The sequence below is a fragment of the Eubalaena glacialis genome, chromosome 4 (genome assembly GCF_028564815.1).
Source record: "Eubalaena glacialis isolate mEubGla1 chromosome 4, mEubGla1.1.hap2.+ XY, whole genome shotgun sequence".
Taxonomy (NCBI): Eukaryota; Metazoa; Chordata; class Mammalia; order Artiodactyla; family Balaenidae; genus Eubalaena; species Eubalaena glacialis.
Window position 1 is genome coordinate 92,002,358 of NC_083719.1, and position 23,072 is coordinate 92,025,429.

The window sequence follows — 23,072 nt, forward strand, 5'->3', positions numbered from 1 at the left end:
ACAGCCAGCTGAACTGTGAAATATTAGTCAAGTAATGTTTCATCCAAAAATAACCACCATTTTGACAGTTGTCTTGAAGCCAAATTTCCAGGTGGTTTACTTTCCTTTGGATACGCACTGTAAAATGAATGTGAAGCCGGGCTCAAAACAGCCTAGGGAATTAGTATCTTTTATCTCCAGAAATATGAGGTATGCATGGATTTATATCCTTCATGTGCTAGGCCCAAAGTTGTATTAGGAAGTGTCATGGTCCCATCCCAACATTGCTGAGGCCTTGGGTTAAAATTTCACAGAGAATTAAGAGCCCTGACAGTGAGCTCCTTAAGCCTTGGGACTTCTGCTGAAGTCCCAAGGCTTAAGGCCTCTCATTCCTGTGCTGTTAACCACCAGGAAGTGTGCTGCTCCAAGACAGGACTGTGTTACTTCCTCATCTGAATGTACCTCTCACTACCTATAGTGAGGCTTCATCTGAGAAGGTTGTTGACTTGAAACTTGCTGACTTAAAACCTGACTGGGAAAGAGGAAATGCACATTGTTGAATGCTTACTTGGTTTCAGACACTATGCTGGTCATTTTATGGATGGCCATCTCATTTTGCCTTTACGACAGCAAGAAAACCCATTTATAAAAATACCAGTTAAATCAACTGTCCAAAGACAAATCCCTAACAAGTATCATAAATGAGATATGAACCCAGGTTTATCTGATTCTTTATAAATTAGGCTCAGATCAACTTCATTTGCCAGAGTGTCACAACATAATAGTGGTCTATACAGCGGAGGTCTGTTCTTGTTATTCTATTACAGAAGTCTGAAGTTAGGCAGTCCAAAGCTAGTAGGGTGGCTCTACAAAGTTGTTAGGGATTCAGGCACCTTCCACTCCCTACAGTGTGGACCTCATCTTTCTGAAGCAAGATAGCTGCTGGAGCTCCATCCATCACATTAATATACCAAGCAGCAAGGCTGGAGGAAGAGAAAAACAGCATGACCTCCCTCAGAAAGATTTTCCCAGAACTTCCACATATTTTTGCTTCTGTCTCCTTGGCTAGAACTTTGTCACATGGCTACACCTAGCTCCAGCTGCAAGGGAGGCTGGGAACTGGGATATTTCAGCTGAGCAGTAGTCTGACCAACGAAAAATCGAGGTCTTGTTCCTGAGCATGAAGAGAAAAGTGTGTTTGGGAAGAGACCAGCACAGACTGGAAACGTCATATATTTTCTTTCTCTTTGGTTAGTGAAACATCTTTTAATGGTACTTCGAGGTTCATGTGTCTGAAGCTCTGACTCAAGGTAGAGGCCATTTCAGAAGCCAGAATATAAGTAAAGAGATCCTGAAAAATGATGCAAATATAATTTTTCTATTATAGATAGTTGACAGTTTTGGTTGCTGTGGTAAATTTTTCTTTCCAGGATTTAAACCCACTGTCACTCCTTTTAAAAATTACCCGGAAAGACCTCTATTCTCTTATTTTTTTAATGCTGGGCTTGACACAGGTCTACACAGGTTCTGTCATAATACTTGTAGCATTGCTCGAAAACTCTCTAGCTATTGAATTTGCAGGGATACCACCAGGTCTGCCAGAATAAGGGGGATGAAACCCCAAAAGAAGGAGATCCGGTCAGCTCTTGAGTACTGGGTGATGGACAAGGTGGAACAGGGGAGCTCCGGAGATGAAGCTGGCAGGGAGTGTCCACTCTTCCTTGCGGTGAGAACAGGACTCATCCCGTGCTCAGTTGTGGGAATGAGAGAGGGGTCGGTCAGCCACATTCTCAGCAACACATCTTGCAACTTGTGGGCAAACTTCTTTCCACACTGCGCCTCCCAACCTCTGTAGTTAGTTTCTGCTGAGTACTTGTCAGTGACACTAAGGAACAAGTGTATACTGCACCTGGTTTTTAAAGTTTTACCTTCTATCAGAGTTGCTGGTGGACAGGGAAAGAAGATGCAGCAGGGAAAGATAATAACCGTTTACGGTTTTTATGCTACAGCCTTCACCTGCAGAAAACACTATGACAACTCTTGTTTCTTTAATACAAAACCCACTTTCTCTTTTAAAAAAAAAAAGTATTAAACAGGAAAGTATCCCAGAAGAGTTTGAAACCACCCAAAGGCCACCACCAAAAAGTTAGAATGCCAACTTTCTAGTTTATTTTTCTGTTACATATTCATTATTTTTATAATCAGAGGCAAACATTTTAAGTAGTTTTCATCCACAGGAAAAAAAACCCTGAAAATCACTGTCACATACAACACTGCATAGTGAGGAAGGGGCATGGTGGCCTTGGTTCTGATGCTAGGCTCTCCATGGGACCTGGCAGGTCAATCTCCGGGTTTCAGTCCTCACTCGCAGACGTGGAAGTGGGAGATGCCACATGCCGAGGGCCTTTCCTCCACTCAGACATCTGTGGTTATGACACTTGACACCGTCTGCAAAACTTGGGTGCATCACAGAGCTGGTGTCTAGTCCAGATGGTTCTTAGTTTGGAGTTCATAGATAGATTCCGGAGTATGTCATCATCTTAATTAGGCGGAACACATGCGTAAGCACCAAGTTTATACTCTCCTCTAGGAGAAGGGCCCATCACATTCATGAGATTCTTAAGGAATCTTCAAATTAAGAACAACTGAGAGGCTTCCCTGGTGGCGCAGTGGTTAAGAATCTGCCTGCCAATGCAGGGGACATGGGTTCGAGCCCTGGTCCAGGAAGATCCCACATGCCATGGAGCAACTAAGCCCGTGAGCCACAACTACTGAGCCTGTGCTCTAGAGCCCACGAGCCACAACCACTGAGCCTGCGAGCCACAGCTACTGAAGCCTGCGCGCCGGGAGCCTGTGCTCCGCAACAAGAGAAGCCACTGCAGTGGGAAGCCCATGCGCCGCAACGAAGAGTAGCCCCCGCTCGCCGCAACTAGAGGAAGCCCACGCGCAGCAACAAAGACCCAACACAGCCAAAAATAAATAAAATAAAATTAATTTAAAAAAAAAAAGAAAAACTGATCAATTTGTATTCGATAGATAGGCATCTTCCATCCAGGGAAGCGAAGGGACTTGCCCCACAAGCACATCTGATGGATACTTTGGCAATCCGGAGTGCTGGTGTTATCGTCTCTCAGCCCAGGGCTGTCCTCCATAGGATGTGACCCAGCCTGGACCCCTCTGCCCTGTACTGTGATGGAAATAACCACTCTGTGTGTCTCCCCATCTGGCCCAGTTCATGAGGTCAGTATGGAGTATATAGTCTCCTCTGTCAGCTTTTCCCCCGAATTCTCCCCCAACCCCTGCAGGCAGCCCTTTCCCCCAGAAGTAGGAGGGGAGATGGATGAGAGAGGAAGCATGTCTAGGCTCTCATAGTTGGGATCCTTGTTTCTGCTCCTATATATCTTAAAGAACATGTCTGCTCTCCATGTATTTCATCCTTCCTGTCAGAGGTGAGGTGGTGGGTCTTCTCCCAAGACCACACATAATAGCATAGCAGACCACAGTGTCTGTCGCTAAAGGAACATTCTCAGATTGACAGTTCAGAGGCAGAAGGGGCAACCCAGCTATGTAAGGGAGTGAATTTGTGTCCCTCTCCCCACGCTGGGAGCAAAACTGCCTCCAAAAAATTGTACAATGGAAACACTGTGGTATTTGTGCTGAGAATTCATCACAGAAACCCTGTATCTGAAACCCAAAGTGACCTTTTCTGAGTGGCCCTAGCCCTACATGAGAAGGCAAATACCACCAGATTGCCTGACATTTCCTTTTTTAAATTTCAAGCATTCCTGATTTCAAATCATCTATTGATCTGTTGGTTTGCAGCCCCGATGCAGTTAAGTGAAGTCACAGTCACTGCTGTGATAGTCTCATAAACAACCGCTTTGAAACCCTAGCCCCTGCCCTGTGTCTCCTTCTCGCATACTCACCCTCCCCCAAGCCTCCCAGCCCACGCAGCGTGGAGGGGCAGGTTGCAGAAAAGAACATCTTTCTAAACCTGAAATTAAAATCTTCAAAGTGGAGTTGTGTGCCGCTGCACTGTGTCCATCTTGAAAGATCAAATTTATTTACTCCTTACTTTACATCCTCTTGGCAGAAGCTATACAGAAACCCTATAAAGAGGGAGGGTTTGCTCTGATTCGCATCACTCACCCAAGTGTCATGTGGAATTCACCTCAGGGATGGTCTGAGCTCCACCTGGGATTGACAGTGAAGACAGCGAAGTAGTGACTCAGAGGGCAAGGAAGGCTGGAAGGTGCTGCTCCGGGAGCGGTGGTTGAACAGATGTTAAGGATGGTCCCAGCCATCCACCTGCAAAGCCACAGCGGGCACATGTGTGGTAGGCATGTGTGCATCCCAGGCTCCATGCGCAGAACCTGACAGCTGAGTGGGTTGAGATCCTGGAAGTGCGTGATACGCTTGTTAATCTGCGAAGAACGTTCCTTCTTGCTCCGCTTACCCTGAGAGAGTTGGCTGGGGAAAGGTATAGCGATGGATTCTTGGTTTCTCTCGCCATAGCATAATTTATCAGAGTTCCGGTTCTGCTTCTGAGAGGCCTGCTTGCACAGAAGCATCATCTGGTCGATCTAGTCTGTCTGGGGGACAATGAGGAAGGAGGAGCTGGCAAGAAAATTAATGCGTCAACTTGAGGAGGAGAACGTCGGAAACAATGAGCTCTCCCATTTTTTTCTTCTTAATACTCAGCCCTTTGGTCTGTCTGGACATGCGGCAGTATGGGTGATTGAATTGAAAAAAATTGAATTGCCCCATTCAACTCGCATATTTTCCCAAAGGTAAAAGCTAATTTGGTCCTGCCTTTTCCTTGCTTCTTGAGAATCAGGCAGTCCACACCAGCTCTTAATCTCATCCTTGCTGAGTAACTTGGAGAAAGCCCTTAGAATGAGCAGCTTTCCTCTCTATTTTTATTAGACCATCCAAAATTAGGTCCTACTGCCCGCACGTAAGAGTGTTCTCCCTGTTACATTTAGGGTGACCAGATAATCCAGCTTGCCTGTGACACACCTGATTTCTGTCCATTGTCCCCTGAGATTAATACCACCCAAGGTGTCCCATTGTAGATGATACCTATTTTTATGTGATCACACTAATTACAGGAAATGAAGGGAAGGAAATGAGTTTCTGCCGAAGGGTCTAACCTTGTGCTCCTTTCTTCCCGTCACTGCAGCTTCACTTGGCAGCCCTGGCATCACTCAAGGGAGATATAGTGGAGCTTAATAAACGTCTGCAGCAAACGGAGCGGGAACGGGACCTTCTGGAAAAGAAATTGGCCAAGGCACAGGTAAGGGATCTGGAAAGGTTTTTTTTTTTACTTTATTTTTTAAGATGAAACAGATATAGAAATCTCCACAAAACAGATGATGGTTTGATGAGCAGACCTCCTCATGACCACTGTCTAGGTCAAGAATTAGAACCTGACAGTCATCCCAGAAGTCCCTCCTTATGTCCCAGCCCAATCCCACTTTTCCTCCCCACATGACTTTTTTTTTTTTAATATTATTTATTTATTTATTTATTTATTATTTATTTATTTTTGGCTGTGTTGAGTCTTCGTTTCTGTGCCAGGGCTTTAGTTGCGGCAAGCGGGGGCCACTCTTCATCGCGGTGCGCGGACCTCTTCACTATCGCGGCCTCTCTTGTTGCAGAGCACAGGCTCCAGACGCGCAGGCTCAGTAGTTGTGGCTCACGGGGCCTAGTTGCTCTGCGGCATGTGGGATCTTCCCAGACCAGGGCTCGAACCCGTGTCCCCTGCATTAGCAGGCAGATTCTCAACCACTGCGCCACCAGGGAAGCCCCCCACATGACTTTTATAGTCATATTTCCTGTTTCTTTATGGTTTATTGCTGGAGTTTGTATGTCCCTAGACAGTGGAGTTTTGTCTTGCCTGTTTAAAAAGTACGTGTTTCCTTTGAATCTCTTAATCCACAGGTTTTCCCTCCGTTCTTTATTGGCTTTATACTTAGTCTTTTAAAAGCTGGCCATTTGACCTATGGAGTTCCCCACAGTCCAGATGTTTCTGATTGTTCACCCAATGTGCAGTTCAGCATGTTCCTCTGTCCCCTGTATTTCCTGCAGAATGGCCCTGGATCCAGAGGACCAGTCAGATTCATGGCCAGTCCCTCTGGCAAGACTGTAGAGGGTATTTGTTTTTCCACTGCAAAGCACATAGTATCTGGTTGTCTTGCCTTCTGAGATGTTAGCAGCTATCTTGATACTCAATGCCCAAGTTCACTGATTCATCAAGACTTTACAAAATCATGATATTTTAGTTCTACCATTTCTTTCTCAGTTATTAATTGAAGTGCTTTTATAGAGACATTTCCCATCATCTATGATTTATTGAAACAATGGTATAATTCACAGAGGAAAAGCAGAATCATTGCTTCATTCTTTTGATTTATTTAACATTTTTCAAGGTAATGAATTATTTATGATCCTCTGAAAGTGCCCAATTATTTTTAAAAATATTATGAACTTAGGGATTTAAACATATTTGGGTTTCAGTCCTTTGTAATTATTTTCCTTGTAGAAACTCAAAGTAGGCCAGTAAGAACCTCTTCAAGTTGGCTCCTGAGTCTTTTGACATGAGCCTAGTAGTTATTCCAGGCTCATCTAGTACATTTCTCACTCCAAACCTGGAATTAAGCATTCTCCATGTAGCCTTGGTTTTTCTCTGTAGAAAATGGTATTTCAAGACTGCAATCTGGGTGCTAAGGGTGCTAAGGGTGCTTATTGCTTCTAGGTTGGTCATTATTTTTAGGCCTCTTTTATAAACATAGCCAGGAAATTATTTACTTATTTATTTATCTATATATGTATGTATTTATACATTTTAAGATAAAATACCTTAGGAGCTCATAATAATTTCTCCAATTTAAATTCAGACTACAGGGTTCTTTTACTTAGCTTCTGTATTTTGTTTGTATGTCCTTTCTTTCACGCTAAAAATCTTGGTTCTGAAGTTTACAGAGGATGATTGGATAAGAATATTCCATAATTACTCGTTTGCTTCATTCCATATTATATACAATCAGTCTCAAAGTAATAACATTAATACTATCATAACAAATACAGTTACTGAGAAGAATTTTTTAAAGTTTTTTTTTCATTATGCTTTCCTTATTCCCCCAGTTTTTTGCAACTGTACTATATCCACACTGCCTGACCCTATGGCCATTACATCTTAGACTTTCTCCTTTTAGTCCTCATTTAGTCTTCTACAAGTAAATTATATATTTCATGTTTACCATGGTCTTTATGCCAATGTCCCTCTGTTTGTTTGTTTAATGCCTGAAGCTATTTTCTAGTAGATTTCCTCAGGGAGGACTCATGGGAATAATCTTCACCAGCTTTCTGCTTGTTAATAACAATGTGTCTCTGCCCTTCATACTTGAAAGGCATTCTTGCTGGCTATAAAACCCTTGACTCATCTTTTCTTTACTTGAATATGTTTCTTTATTCTATTTTGGCAAAGAGTGTTGCTCTCAAAGTCTGTTAATAATACAACTTTCTTTCTCTCTCTCTCTTTCTTTCTTTCTTTCTTTCTTCCTCCCTTCTTTCCTTCCTTCCTTCCAGTAATTTTACTAGAGTAACTCTTAATCATTCTGGTTTGATATTCTCATGTTTGCTGTGTTTTCTTTTGATTATATTTTGTAATCTTTTTTTTTAATTTCAGAGAAGTTTTTTCTAATTATAGTGTTTAATATTAGTTTTGTTCCCTTGCCTTTTCTTTTTCTTCAAGGATGCTTATTATTTATATCTTAGATCTTCTTTGCCTGTCTTCAGTATCTGTCACTATCTCAAATCCTTTATATCTCTCCCTTTTTACCTTGTTTTTCCTGTTCTCCATCTTCTGTTTTTCTTAGGCCGTATATGTTGTATTTATCCCCTCCTGTGTGCCTTCTGGCTTAGTTATATATTTCTGCATTTTAATTTTATTTCTTTTGTGTGTGTGTGTTCTATTACCTTCTTTCTGAGTTTTTCTAATTTTGAATTATGTTCTTCCATGTTTTATGTCATTTCATCTTTTTAAGGTCTTTTAGCTTATTTTGAAATAGTAGTCTATTGTTTGGGACTTTTTGTGGGGAGAGAGGTTCTCTATTTTGTGACATGCTTTCATGGTTTATAGGGATGTTATTCTGCTCTTTTTTTCATTCTACTTTCTTGTAACTTTATGTGGGATTTGCCCTCAATACTGTTCTGTTTTTCATTTTTATGTGAAAAATAGTTTCTTTGAACTTTTAGGAGGCAGAGTTGAACATGGCCTTTTTAAGTTCATAGAGCTTCCTTGTATTCACGAATATGGCAACCTGCTTTCTGACACTTCCTGGCTCTGTTCCCCTCACCTGCTTCTATCTCGATCTGTTCTTTCCTTTGTCTCTATTACCCCATCCTGTTCAATTTTGATCCTACTCCCAGCAGTTTCTCCTCCTGGCAGAGAGTCCTAGGGCCAGTCTTGAAAGTTCATAGGGACCAGCTGCCTTAGCCCCTTCAGATCTTACTGTGGGCCCCTTGCTCACTCACTCTTGGCTCAGGCAGAACCCCTCCCAGTTGGCCCTCCTCACTTTCCTGTGTATACTTACTGGCTGTTCTGGGGTTTTCCAGTTCTCGGGTCCCTCAGCCTTGTTTCTTCCCTCTGCTTCTGCCCACACAGACACCTTTTAGGTCTTGTGGATGCTGTTGGTTTGTCCCTACCTGCTTCTGTTTTGTTGTTCAGGAGGATACCTTATCTCTAAGCATTTGGTTTTGATGTGTAGGTTCTCTATATTTGTGGGGGAATTCAGAGAGATTAAAAGAACGAGGCTGCCACAGTCATCGGTCTAGAATGACCTATGGCAGGTTTTGAAAACTCATGTTTCATAATCTTAGACTGTTCGAGTAGAGAGGAAAGACCCTTTGTACTTGAGATCATCTACTTCCACGTTTGACAGGCAATCCAGAGAGGTTAACTTGCTTACCCAAGGTCAAATGAGCAGCCAGCCCCAGAGCCAAGACAAGGCTACCAGTGTTCTTTCCTCATACAGGATGTTACAGAGAAAGAAATTTTCAATTTTTACTTGGATGAAAACTTAATCTTTTCCTTCTGATTATAAAAGTAACAAAAATATGATAGAAAAAACTGGAAAGACAGCATTATAATATTTATAGTGGACTGGTGAATTAAAACTTTTTTAAATGCTTCGTTGTTGTTTCTTAAGGTGTTTTTTGTTTTTTGAGAAAGTAGTTATTTTTGCATTAAAGAAAAAATAGAATGGTGTTAAGCTGGTGTAAAGCCAGCCATTGTTAATAGTCCTTATTGGTGAGAATTTTTTTTTTTTTAGGAAAAAGAAATTGTGAGTGCTTTTAACTGGAAGCTGGCATGTACCCCAGTCTTGGATTTTAAAAGATGACCAGGAAGGTTTTTGTTAAAATTTAAGTCTCAAAGACAGAGCAGCTTGTGTAGAGGATGATAAGAGGAGAATGGGAAACTTTTTGTCTCCTATGTCAGGGATTGATTCAGCTCCCTTTTGACTTAACTTATGGTCAAGATAATCTCATGTAATAGTTGTGTTGGCTGGTTTTACCCCTGATGGTTACATCACAGTACCATTAGTTGACTCTCTTGCTTGTATACTTACAGTAAATATACTTAAAAATTACTCTTCCTTTCACTGGAAATGTCTTCCCAATTCAGATACTGGGACCCAGGAAAGAACATGAAGAAAAAGGTTAGTCTTGCCAGGCTTATTCCTTTTATAAAGATGAGATTTATGCAAGAAAAATTAAGAACAAGGAAGTGTCTGTGCCGTGCTTTCTGTGTTACACGCCTTGGTAAGTGATTCGTGTTTGAGGCTTTACCAGATGGTGGAAGAGCAAGTTTGTGTATAAATGTGTAGTCTGTGGCTTTAGTAAGTTTTACCAGCTCTCTAAATATTACAGAGCTATGATTAAAATGTAAAATATAAATGGTGCTTTTGTTCATCAGAAATAATCAAAGAGAGCTTCATAATCTGTTGAGTAATTATTAATGGTGATACTAGAACTAGTTGAATAAAAGAAGGCTCATTATACATGGGCAAAAGTCGGTGGAGTTTTAATAGTGATGGGCAGGGAAGAGCTAAGTAAAGGACCCCCCAATACCAATGTGATAGGGAAGGCAAAGTGCTTCTGTATTTGTATTCTACTGGTGTGTAACAAATTGCCCCAAACTTACTGGCTTAAAACAACACACATTTATTATCTTACACATTTATTATCTCCTGTGCATCAGGGTCCCAGGCATGGCTTAACTAGGTCCTCTGCAAGTTTGCAATCAAGGTGTGGGCAGAGCTGCACGCTCGTCTGGACACTCAACAGGGAGGGAGTTCACCTCCAGGCTCACTCACGTCATTAGCAGAATTTCTCTGTGGTTGTAGAATTCATGGCAGCTTGCTTCCTCAAAGCCAGCAATGGAGAGAAAGATTCTAGAATAAATCTTCTGGCAAGACAGTCTTATATAATGTAATGCAATTATGGGAGAGACATCCCATCACCTTTGCCACATTGTGTTAGTTAAAGGCAGTCACACGTCCCACCCAGATTCAGTGAGATGGTAATCACACAAAGGAGACACAGGGATCATATGGTCACCTTAGAGTCTGTCCGTCACAGCTTCCTGGGGGATCTGATTAACAGTGCCACTATTAGCCTATACCAATAGTGATGATCACCACACTTCTTTAGCTCTGTTTTGTGCCAAGCAGTATAGCAAGCATTCTGCATGCTTTATCTCATTGAGTTCTCATAATGACCTGTGTTGAGAATACCTTAACATTCCCATCTACAAATGAAGAAATTGTGAGGTTTAGGGAATTTGAATATCTTGCCTGAGATTATGGAGCTAGAAAGCACCTAAAGTCAGGGTATGAATCTAGGTTTTGTGGGAATCCATAGCTGTACTAATCCTGTATTGTTTTTTAAGCTGCCCAGGCTGCCCTGGGGATCTCAGAGAGGGTGGGGAATAGGGCACAGGTTAATTTGGTTTAAGTATCTACCCTCCCAAATCAAACAGGTGCTCAGACCCGCACATGCGATTTGCACCAACACTAAACACCTTCTTGGGGAACAGCCTAGTGGGAATGTGGCGAAGGTTATATACGGTACTGATTTGATGCTTTCAGCATATTTTCTTTGCATTTGATACCAACAATTATTTTCACTAACTACATTTTTAAAAAGTACTACAGAAGGAGATATATCAAAACAAGCTTCTGAGCCCCTTTGAAATTGGTCAGTAGTAATACAGTACACCTTCTATTTCTAAGCTCTCTATCTTTAGATAGCAAGTGTTCTGACTTTTCTACTGCTTGACTTTTAGGAAGAAGACAAACATAGTTTTCATTAAATGTAATGGAGAGAGTGTTTAATCTTTCTCTTGTATGAGATACTTACAGAGGTAGTATGGATGCATTCTCTTTGCCAGGATCTCCCTCCCCCCATTCCTTCCTTATTTGTTTATACTCTTCAGTACACTGCTCTAGCTGTTTTGTTTTGTCAATGACGTTTCCATTTGTGCTGAGCCTCTGTTTAGTTGGCTTGGTTCCCCACCCTACCCCTTGGGAGAACCTGGGCAAGGACTTTGAATGAGGGTAGAAATATCCTGAGTGGTATTACTTGTGATCAATCCAGTGTGACCCTGAGAAAGTAGCGTAACTTCTTAGCGTATTTTAAAAGGGAGTTGTGCCGACCCTCTTCCCACGATGGTTGAGAGGGTTAACAAATGAATGATGGCATTGCATTTTTCAAGAATGGAGTTTATAATACCCTTAGGTTTGACAGCTGAGACTAATGTGATGATTAAAGATCAGTGGCCTCTGTGGAATAAGATAAAACCCAGTGAAGAACATTAACAAAACCATAAAGCTTCTTAGCATCACCGCATTACACAGGGTTTTTCCAACAAGGGCTCAAGTTCTCAGGCCAGTCTGTCTCAAGGCTGACTCACAGCTTTATCCCCAGATTGCACCAGTTGCAGAGATGAGCCTAAAGGGTTTTATTCTTAGTGGTTGTAATGATGATATTGCTTGCTTTTATTAAACATTTTTGCATATAGGCAGTTTCACCCATTTATGTGGCTAGAGACAAGTATTTATATAGATTTTAAATTTGTTTCATCATCATGATAGAAGAGCGGAAACCTAGAGAAAAAGCTCAGGGTATGTATTAAGCTCCAGATGAAATTCAGGAAAAGCAAAATTCCATCCTATCTAATCCCAATCTTTTTTTTTTTTCTTTGCCTTTCAAACTGAAAGTCTGTAGTTGCAGGAGAAATCCAGCTTCCTAATGATACTGACCTCCAGAAATTTATGGCAGGCAAGATGCTGCAAGCCTAGGCTTTCTGGCTTTGCTGTACTGTAGGATCAGTCAAAAATGGAATATAGGTTGGAGGACCCTGGGTAAAATTCTCTGTAATAATAGAAGAAAAAAAAAGTAGTAGCATGTTGTTTAAGACCATTTCTTATTTTGCTCAGCTGAAATTATGTGAGATGTTTCTATACAGTAAGGAGGCGAAAGTAATCCCTCATCTGCAAGTTTTGCTAGAAGAAGCCGCCATTGCTTTCTGTTCAGAAAGTTGTTGCTGAGTAATTGACTTTGGTAGCTAAAGCTGGCTTGGTGGGAGCTGGAGGGACTTAGAATTCCCTGCTTTATACCCCCTTATGTCTACTTTTCTATTTCAGTGCTCCCAGGGGGTTGAGGAGAGAGCTATTTGGGTTTCCTAACTCTCCTCTGGTATTGTAAGGCATAATGTTCATGTTTCCTGGAGTTCACCAGAGGTGGTTCAGGGTAAGAGACCAAGGGGGGATCACTCTGCTGCCACTTGAGGTCTTTAGGTAAATGGTAAGGAGGAGCTAAGCCCACAGCTCAGGGAGCTGGAAGGGAGTAGATGCGAAAAGGCTGTGGCTACCACAGCCTCAACCCCTTAATGCCATACACAGGACTCAGGATTTTGCAGAGCATTCTGTTTGCATCTGGGTTTTAATAGATAGTCCCTGTGCATTTGCTCTGTTTTCATCCATAAAGTGGTTGTATCATCAGGATATGCAATGATAACAAATAACCCCAAATGTTCAGTGGCTTAAATTATCAGAGGTTTATTTTTTGGCTTCTTGCTGGGAGCTCACTGGGAGTGGCAGGAAACTCTGCTGCATTGTCCTCACCCAGCCTCCCAAGCTGAGAGCCTCTACCATCTGGAGTGTTGCCCAGGGGAAGAGAATATGGGAAAGCCTGCAGAAGCGCTTAAAGGCTTCTAGGCAAAAATGGTGTATATTCACTCATATCTTGCTGGACAGGCAAGTCACATGGCCTTATTCAGCTTCATGGGGGAGGAGAAATATTCCTCCATGTGCATGGATGGAGGTGAACCAGAGTCTTGGTAAACACCCCTGCAGGCTGCCACCAGGGTGCTGATGCTTATGTGACGTGCATCCCTTATGGTGGTCCTGGCGGTGCCCCACATACGTAAGAAAATACTGGAGAAAAATGAACACCATTTGAAAAAGGATCTTGTTAATGGATTATGAAAAAGTGGATGTCTTTTTATCATTCTTTAAAATTTTCTATAATGTACTTAAATTTGTAACTTAAAATTGAAAAATTTGTGCAAACGTTAAGTAGTAATAGGAACAATACTCTTTTTCCTGTTTGGTTGTCATTGTTATATTACTTTCTTAAATGAGGCTTTACTGGAATAACTGCCCATAAGTGACTCTCATATGGAGGTGCAGTATACAGCTTGACCTAGCCTGTGTCCTTGTGAAACAGAATACCCGAAATCACATAGCCTCCTGGGTTAAAAAACGTTCTCGGAAACTCAGGTCAGTGAGAGGCATGGGCATTGTGATACTTGAATTGGGCCTCATTTTAACAGGCCAGTCCTGTTTGTGTGGGAGGCCGCCAGGGCAGGAAGGCACTGATTGCTCACAGAATGGCTTTGTCTGTCCTGGGTGCTCCCCACTCATCTGCCACTTTTAACACACTGAAGTGCCCCATTCCTGGGCTTGGTCTTGTGCAGTTTAATGGGAGCTGTTTAACAAGAGTGTTTTTTTGAGTTCTTTTGGCTCCTGCAGGTGATGACTTGTTTCGTTCTGCACTGTTGCCCTTGTGGGAATTGATGCACTTCTCCCGGCACCACAGCTTGGAAAAGCTCAAGGGATTTTTTCATTCAGCTTGGAGAGCAACGCTTCCACTCATCTTTGGCTGGGCATGATGAGGTGCATGGAATGGGTGAAGCGTGTTTAATGAGATACCTCAAGGGGATTTTGATTTGTAACATCAAATCAACTATGAGCTATGTCTTCTCAGTCATTCATTCATCTGGAGGCTAGGAGTTTCGATAATTATTTTCCAGTATTCTCTTTTCACTGGGAAAAGAATCTCCAGAGCACCATTCTATCATCTCTTCTTCCCCCCCACCCCTCCAATTCTGTCCATGTTTCTTATGCACCAGCAGAGAAGTCTGCTTGGAAGCTGCGACCACATTTCCCTTCAAAGGTAGGTGTCATAGTGACCCTCCCTATGGCACCTAGCACCATATCATAGTTTAGGAAATCAAGATATATCTATTATTTTAGAGGAAATATTAAATTATAGAGGCTTTCCACTATTGTGAAAAAACATACATATGGAAAAATATAGGAATGTAACCTTTGCCTTCAGCTGAGAAATTTTTTTCTCTAAGATGTTCTTGTTGCTACTCCCAGATGAACTCCTAAGTTCCAAACAGACATTATGAATCTTTTTTATCCTTTCAGCTGCAAGCGCTGTTCTGTCTGACTGAATTATTGGGCTTCGTGTTGAGTCTTGTTCATACTCATACACTCCAGGCCGACTTTCCAGTTAGAGGCAGGGGGAAGATGGTACGACACCAGCTCTCATGCTCTCGTTATCTGGGTACCAACCATCTGATCTCCTTGCAAGCCGGGCAGCCCCACAGGAGCTCACCTCTTAGATAGCTCCTAACAGCCAACAGGGGCACCTAGAGTGGGCTTGGTGGTTATCAGTTGATCCTGTGCCTTTTTCTTGAATAAACACTTACGCATCTTCATTTTTAAGTGGATTTTGCAGTTTCTTGTCTGCCTTGGTGGTGGTGGTGGCCTGTTGACCTGTAAAGACTGAAGGAGGAGGAATAAGTGGGGAATTTCAGGGAGAGTGAGAGCTCGTGGAGTTTGTAAGGGGAAATGTTTCTCAGCAGTTTATAGCCCTAGAGAACTGAATATGGGAAACCCCAGAGCAGAAACCAGCAAGATGACAAAGTAGTAGGAGTCATGGCATCCACAAGATCAAGGTCAGACCGGGCATTATCTCATAACCATTGTAAGATCTGGAACTGGTGACCTTCATGAGAGCGTCAGCTACATACGCACATACACATACTACACACATGCAGGTGCATGCGTGCACATGTGCACACACACACTCACATACACAATTTGAAGATGGGAAAAAAGACCAGTAATAAAAGCTCATAGATATTCTGCGGGGATGGAGAGAAGCAGTATTCTGCTTTTGGAGAAAAATAAGAAGCTTTTTCATTTACTGACAGGTACTATCTGTGAGACAGTGTCATTTTGTGGACTTCTGTTGTTCCTCTTAAAGTGTGATGGATCACAGGTGAAAAGGCGTAACTTCATGGGAAGAGTATTTCTGGCCTGTCAGGGTTTTGTTCTGGTTAGGAAAGCTTCCATGTAGATGGGACTTTCACTTGTCCTTCCTCCTGGCCTCTGGTTCCACTTACTTCCTGTGTTTTGGACCTTGAGTGGAGGTTATTTGACGTTTTGGGTTGTCACCAAGAACAGAAGTTCACATCACTGTTTCTCTGAAAGTCACCATCTCACAAAGGTCTGTGGTACAGGTTCCTCTCCAGTCTTATTTCTGGAGCTCTGAGCAGCATCCAGGAAGTTACTACATTCATAGTGATCAAGCTGTTGTTCATAGGTATGGTCCCTGCCATGATTTATACCAACGTATTTATCATATTTTGCTGAGTACTTCTGTTTCAGGTAGAAGTCTGTTTTGAAGGCTTTGTGTCCCTGCCCAGTAGCTTCTAGGTTACACCATTGGAAGCCTGGCAGATTTAGGGACGGGGAGGACATTGGACGTGGTGAGTGAGAGAAGTCTTACCTTGCCCACCTGCCCCCAGCCCTGAAAGTGCAAAGCTGGCAAGTACGTGTGGCTCTCGGCGTTAGGAAAACCTTGCCGAAAATGAAGTTACAATTCCTCTGCTGGGCGGGAAATTAATCAGGACTGGACGCAGTAGACAGGGGCAGAATCTCGACTCCTTGTTCTATCACTGACTAGTGTTTTATTATTATGTAAATGAGATTAAAGGTACAATGACTGGTTGGGGGTTGAGGAGGAGGGAGAGAAGTGAAGGAGATGAACAGGTTCCTTAGGATTTAAACTCAAGATGCAAAAAATGTTTTTATAGCATCTGCTGCTTCTTAATCCTTCAAATGCTGAGCAAGGGAAGCTCCTCGGTTTCTTGAAACGCAGCGATTTATTCATCCCATCGCACGCCTAGGTCACCCACAGTGAACCAGGCTGTGTGCCAGGTGCTAGGGCTCAGTCACGAAAACACCCAGCCCCTGCCTTCCCAGAGTTTATAGTCTAGTAGGAAAGGATATTGGAAAACATGTGTGCAGCTAACCAGCCAGGTAAGAAATGGTGTCATACAATTTAGGATTATTTGATTGAAAAGTGGCTGAAACATAACCCTAGCAAACTTCAGCAGAAAAGGAATGAATTGGTTAAAAAGGAAAAAATGAGCAGCCATAAAAGAACTTGGGAAGAAAGCTCTGGGGATAGAGGTAGCGGGGACTGGAGGGCAGTCTCATCAGCGTGCAGCTTTAGATCCATTCGCTCAAGATTCGGATTCCAAAAAAAAGGCATCTGCCCACTCTGTGGCTGAGGAAAAACAGGAGGTGTGGATAGTGTGCAATGGCAGAGGGACCTTTCCCCAAAGAGCAAATGAGAGCTAAGAAAGGTAAAGACTCAGATGTCCACCAGGGGCTTTGTAAAGTTCAGCTACTGTTGTGTCTTCTGGGACTCGTGGCCAGTGCGCAGGCGTATGTTTATTTGGGGCATACTCAACATTGAGGTCGTGACGGTTTGAGGCCATAAAACTTAGAATCACTCACCTGCAGGTGTGTCCACTCATTGGCACTTCTGTCTTGTTCTCTCGATGCCAGTGTGAGCAGTCCCACCTCATGAGAGAGCATGAGGACGTCCAGGAGCGAACGACGCTTCGGTACGAGGAACGCATCACCGAACTGCACAGCATCATCGCTGAGCTCAATAAGAAGATAGACCGTTTGCAAGGCACCACCATCAGGTAGTCAGCTCCAAGTCAAGGCTCTCTCTCTGCCCGTCCGGGTGGTAACCTGGGTTTCGGACTTGAAGTCAGCCCTATGAATTATACCAATGTTTTACTTGTAACTAATATTTTTACAGTTGATAAGTATTTTCTCTTTACTTTGTTAACCATGTGCTTTCCCATCCATTATTCTGTTCTGACCTTGATCCTCATGGTAACCCTGAAAGGTAGCCAGGGTGGGAGTTGCAATCCTCAGTTGACTGATAAGGGGAAGTTGAGTGAGATGCTTTATCAACAGGTTCTAAATGGAGCCTCTTCTGTCTTAGAGACCAGCATCCCTACCAGCCCTTTTATTCACCAGGTCTGTTCTAGATATACAAACTCAGTGCATCCCTTGGGGATTTTGAGAGATTTATGAACGTGGCTTTTAACTAAACATCACGTATGCTTCTAGATAATCTAAAAAATTTTTGAGCTCACTTGAAGTTGACTTACCAACATTGACGCAGCCTCGTACAAACTCCTAAGGCGGGCAGCTGGGGAGGAGCAAGATTTGATCGGTCACGTTATTGGTGAAAAAGCTGGGGCTTAAAAATGTTAAGTGACTACTTTGAAGTTACCCTTAAGAGAGGGCAGATAGAGGTGGAGTTCGAACCCACAATATCTCTGCCTTTACTCAGTGTTCTTTCCATAGAAGTGATTGTTGGGGATTCTGCCTTCCTTGCTCATCAGTCAGCTGGCCCCTAAGTCTCCCGCACACAGCACTTAGTTGGTGTGTCTGCCCTGCTGTCCACAAGAGGGGTTTGCCTTAAGTGACTTACTGAGCCAAGGAAGAGAACTTTTATCTTCCTGCCCATGCTCAGGGAATAGCCCTCAGGAAAACAAATGGTTGGCATCTACTTTTATGGAGAAAGAGTGCTTTGTACTCTGCCTGTTTGTATAGGCCTCAATTAAAACAGTTTTAGAGGCAGCTTCTTTAAACTCTCCCTCTGGAAGTCCTGGGTTAGAAGAAACTTTCGATGCATTTTGTTCCAACTCTGAGAGTTACAGTAATGATGGGGCTACTTGATGAGAGTACTGGTGGGCCTCTGTTTCAGGGCAAAGTTGTGGAAAAATTTGCACTGAATTGGAGCCACACAATACATCTCGTATTCCAATTTAGAACCTCAAGCCTTTTAAATTGTATCCTGGTCTTCAGAGTGATTGTGGGTTAGAAGAGCAGAGAAGAATTTTCAGCCCAAAGAAATGATTATAGCAGACTTTAAGGAGGCTGACAGAGTACACTGGCAAATTTGTAATTTCCATTAAAACATGCTGCACTTTTAAACACTTGAGAAGGTGAAGGCAAATGGACTCAGTGAGTTGTGAAAAAAATGCATCACGCATCACCTAGAAAACTCAATTTCAGGATGTTTAAATTGAATATAATGGCCAAACTGCTTCATGTTAAAATACAGTGAGCTTCTTGAGCATAAACATTTATCGGTGCCTTTTATTTAAAGGGAGATTGCATCTGTACAGATGTCACATTAAATTCTGCCAGTTTTCATTATGTAAATGCGCTAGCCCCTCCTCGAGGTGGGGACTCCCTGCAAGGCTGGAAGACTAGCAGACATGTGGGCCAGTAAGGCAAGGCTCTTCTTGTCCTCTGAGCTCTAGTAGCTAAGGTATCTCCCAGCCTCCATCACTCCAGGAAATTGGTTTGCTCTCAGGTCCTGAGATGCTATAATAGACCCAGTGCAGGAGGATCCAAATACCTTGGACGAACTCTAACTGCCCTGGCATATCCAGGCTGTAGAGAATTGTCATGCTAATCAGGTACATTCCTGACACCTTATAGACTTTCTTGTCACTTCAATCCGGGCCTGAGTTAAGAATTTATTGGAAAAGCTGAAAAATCATCAATAAGGGAATGGTTTATGATATATCCACATTTAAGCCATACTGAATTACATAAGAAAAAGATATGACAGTCTCATAGTTTAAATTTTTTTTCTCAGGTCACAATCAGAGAACCAGGGACCTCTGTGACTGCCCTAGAAGACTCTCCCATCTTTTATAGCCACAGGGCTACTGTAGTCAAGAATCAGACACTGCAGGTTGCTGAATTCCAACATAAGTTGAATTCAAAGCCACATCAGATCTCTTAGGTTAAAGGTTAAGCACTGATAGGAAAAGATGAAATGGTGAGAATTTAAATGGACACATTTGGGTAGATTCAAATGAATCAAAATGCCTAGAGCCTGCAAACGCCACTGAATTTCCCCTCCTGCAGAAGCAGTCCCACTCCCGGTCTGATAAAGTTAGTCCTACCTTGCTTGGAGACTCTGTAGCAATCTGATCCCAGGTAGAGGGTACCAGATACATTCATACCTCACCGCTACTCCATTCCTCGCTATCTTTAGGCCCAAAAGTAGCCAAATTCAATCATGCCCCAGGGGGATAAGTAGAAAATCCAACCTTGGAAGATACAGTTAAAATATGTAAGAGATTTATAAGATTTTATTCATTTATATTCACAGAAACTTGAGAAGAATATGTATAGGATTAGGGCCTAAGTGTTCTAGACCAGGGAGGGAGGAATATAGTGTTAGATTGATGATGAATTTATTTATACAGCTCTTCCTATCAGACATTCTGGATTTAGTGTGTTAGCTCCAGCAGTCTGATTAAATGAAAACTAGAGTCATTGGAGGATTACATTAAATAATGTTGAAATGCCAGAACTTCCCTAGTATAACATAGGAGTCCGGAGGCCGTGGGAGCTGGGAATGTTGGGTGGGAGCTGACGTCATTAAAATGGGGTCTTTTTGATGCCACTTCACTACTGGAGTCAGTGTGGGCTTGGCTGTTGTACTGGTCCACAGGGCTGCAGTAGGAATCAAAATGATTCGACCCGTAGAGATTTTTGATAATGGCTAATTGATCACGGAGTCTCCAGGATGACTAGACTGCATAATTTCGTGCTTTTTTATGTATATATGCCATTTCCTTTTTATTCTCTTACTTTCTCCTGTTATATAAGGTGAGTTGGTATTGGTGAAGCTTAGCATTTAATAGTTAGGCTACGTGATACCAAGGTGAATTTGTCATTAAACTAGAAGAGGAAGGCTCACCTAACAATGGATATAATTACCGATGGGACTTTGGGTCTCCCATTTTGATGAGAAGGTGAGTACATTTACATTTGAACGAGGGTTAGTTACGGAAGCTTGATGTCATTGCTATTGCAATTTGGAAATTTAAGTATGTGTGAGAGGATGTGTATGGTTGTCAAGTAGCCAAAGACAGTAGTGTGGATGGATGTTGTAGACAGTACTGTAGACAGCATGATGGATGTTGTCTGGCACCTGGTACCATTCCCACTCCTTCTCTCTACTCTCCCCCAAATCAGAGAAGATTGACCCTGGGGACTACTTCCCAAACTCCCTTAACAGCTGGGCTCTGGGATACAGTTTTGGTTCTGCCAGTGAGATGCATTCACCTGGATCTGGAAGGCTGAAAGGAGGTGGGAGCCATTGTCCCTCAGGCCATAATGGTGGCAGCTGACATACAGGCTTTGGTGAACATGAGGTCCTGCATTGACTGGCCTGACCCTGGAGCTGTGGGCAGGTGTGAAGGCAGCAGCAATTTCCTCATCCTAGAGGGGACCACAGCTCTGATGGCAAATCTGACAGCCCCGGGTGGCCTCCACCCACCCTTCTCTTCTCCAGTCCTTCCTTCCGATGGTTTTGTAAGCATGAAACTACGTAAATTAAATCCTACTTGAAACACCCAGAAGAGTTTGTTTTCCTAACTGAACCCTGCCTAAGGCGTCCTAAATCTCATCTGCTTGGAATAAACACTGAACAGTTTGTATTTATGGCCTTCTAAAAATTTTTTATTCATGAATATTTTAAACAAATTAGATCATATAGCGCACACTGTTTTGTAATATGTGCTTTTTCACTTCACTGTATGTTGTGGCTTTTTTTTGACGCTCATCTGACTTGGGGGGATTATATAATGGGATGGGTAAGATGGAAAAATACGTCAGTAGCTCACTTTGGATCTGGGGGAGGAAAAAAGATGTCTAAGCAAATTAAACATGAGATCTTTTGTTTCCCAAGGAGATTATTTTCTTTTCCCAAAAGCTGCTCTCATAACATCAACCTTTCACTGCCAACTCTCATGAGTAGTTCATGATTTCTACTTCATTTCCCATTTGCTTGTTAGCCCACAGCTGTCTGGCTTCTGACCCCAACAGTTTGCCAAAGCTCCTTCTGCTGTGTACTGAATTGTGCCCCCCACCTCCAGTTCACATGGTGAACCCCTCGATTTGACAGTGTTTGGAGATGGGGCCCTTTGGGAGGTCATTCGGTTTAGTCGAGGTCATGAGGATGGGGACCACATGATAGGATTAGTGAGTGTCCTTATAAAAAGAGACGGCAGAGAGCTCGCTTGCTCTCCAGCTCTCTCCCTGCCATGTGAGGACGCAGTGAGAAGGCAACCATCTGTAAGCCAGGAAGAGAGCCCTTACCAGAAACCAACCATGCTGGCCCCTTGATTTTAGACTGCCGACCAAAGTCTAAAACTATGAGAAAATAAATTCCTGTTGTTTAAGCTTGTCTATGGTACTTTGTTACAGCAGCATAAGCTAAGACACTTTTTTGAAAATCACCAATGATTTCTTAACCAAAAAATCCCGTGACCTTTTTCTTGTTTCTGGCCCTTTTTTGCAGCATTTAACCCTAAATCCTCCTTCCCAACTGGTGTACTCTTCTCAAACCTCCATGACCCTTTATATCCTAGATCTTCTCCGCTGTCCCTAAGATCCATCTTCAGCCTTGGCTCTTACCCTGGGTTCTCCCCCATGCCTTTCACCAGGATGGCTGCAGCCCTAAAGCACTGACCTCTCCTATTTGTGTCACGTTGACATTGGCACTTGACCTTTCTGCTTCTTTGTCTGCAAAATGCTCCTCATTTAGTGACTGAGATAGTATCCATAAGCCTCCTTGTACTCTAACATAATCCATTCGCTAAAATCTCGTGCCGATACTATGTGCCCGACCTTTCTCCTGATCTTCAGGCCCACGCTTGGGCCTGTGTGGTACATCTGTCTATCCATCTTCATGTTGCTGCATCTCAAACAGTGTAACCAAAACCTCTTTCTTTCCCAGTAAAACATGTTGTTCTGATTAACTTCTGGCCTAAAGAGTAGAATATAATGAAACAAAAAATGAAACCCAGAAAGATAAGGTAGCTTTCTCTCTCTCTCTGTCTTCCTATGTGGTACATATTCCAACCTTGTTCACTATTTGAAGTTTTTGAGTATGGATCTTATATCAGACCTTGTTAAAACTGGTACTCATTGATGACAAGGATGGATTATTATATACATAGGAGAGCATTTCAGAGTCCCATTTGTTCAGTTATTCACCGTAAGATTCCTAGATGAGTCTGAACTTCCTCTGTACTATATGGAAAAATAAGAAGAGGTATTTACTCATCACTTATTTCCTGCTATAGATCCTCTAAGAGAACTGAAAGGAATACCTTTCCTCCCTGTATCTAAAAAAATCTTTGTACTTTAAAAGAATGATGACCATTTCAGGGCAAGTCGGCCTTTAATTGCAAGAGAGACAGAATGTGTTTCAAAAGACAAACCACAAACTCAGGTAGACTGGGTGAGCTGGACATAGTTGACTGACAGTTACCAAGGCAGGCAGATGTTCTTCTGGGTCTTGTTCACCAATCACTCCAATCCAGT

The 23,072-nt window shown here is 42.6% G+C and overlaps 1 protein-coding gene across 2 annotated transcripts in view; it reads left to right on the plus strand.

The window, feature by feature from the left end:
* Positions 1–23,072, plus strand: part of MCC (MCC regulator of WNT signaling pathway) — a 418,786-nt gene that overhangs the window by 306,475 nt on the left and 89,239 nt on the right. For both annotated transcript variants that reach the window (XM_061189513.1, XM_061189514.1), the window contains 2 exons: positions 5,162–5,275; positions 17,199–17,341. In XM_061189513.1, the coding sequence (XP_061045496.1) occupies positions 5,162–5,275; positions 17,199–17,341 (257 nt within the window). The remainder of the gene's footprint in view (positions 1–5,161; positions 5,276–17,198; positions 17,342–23,072) is intronic.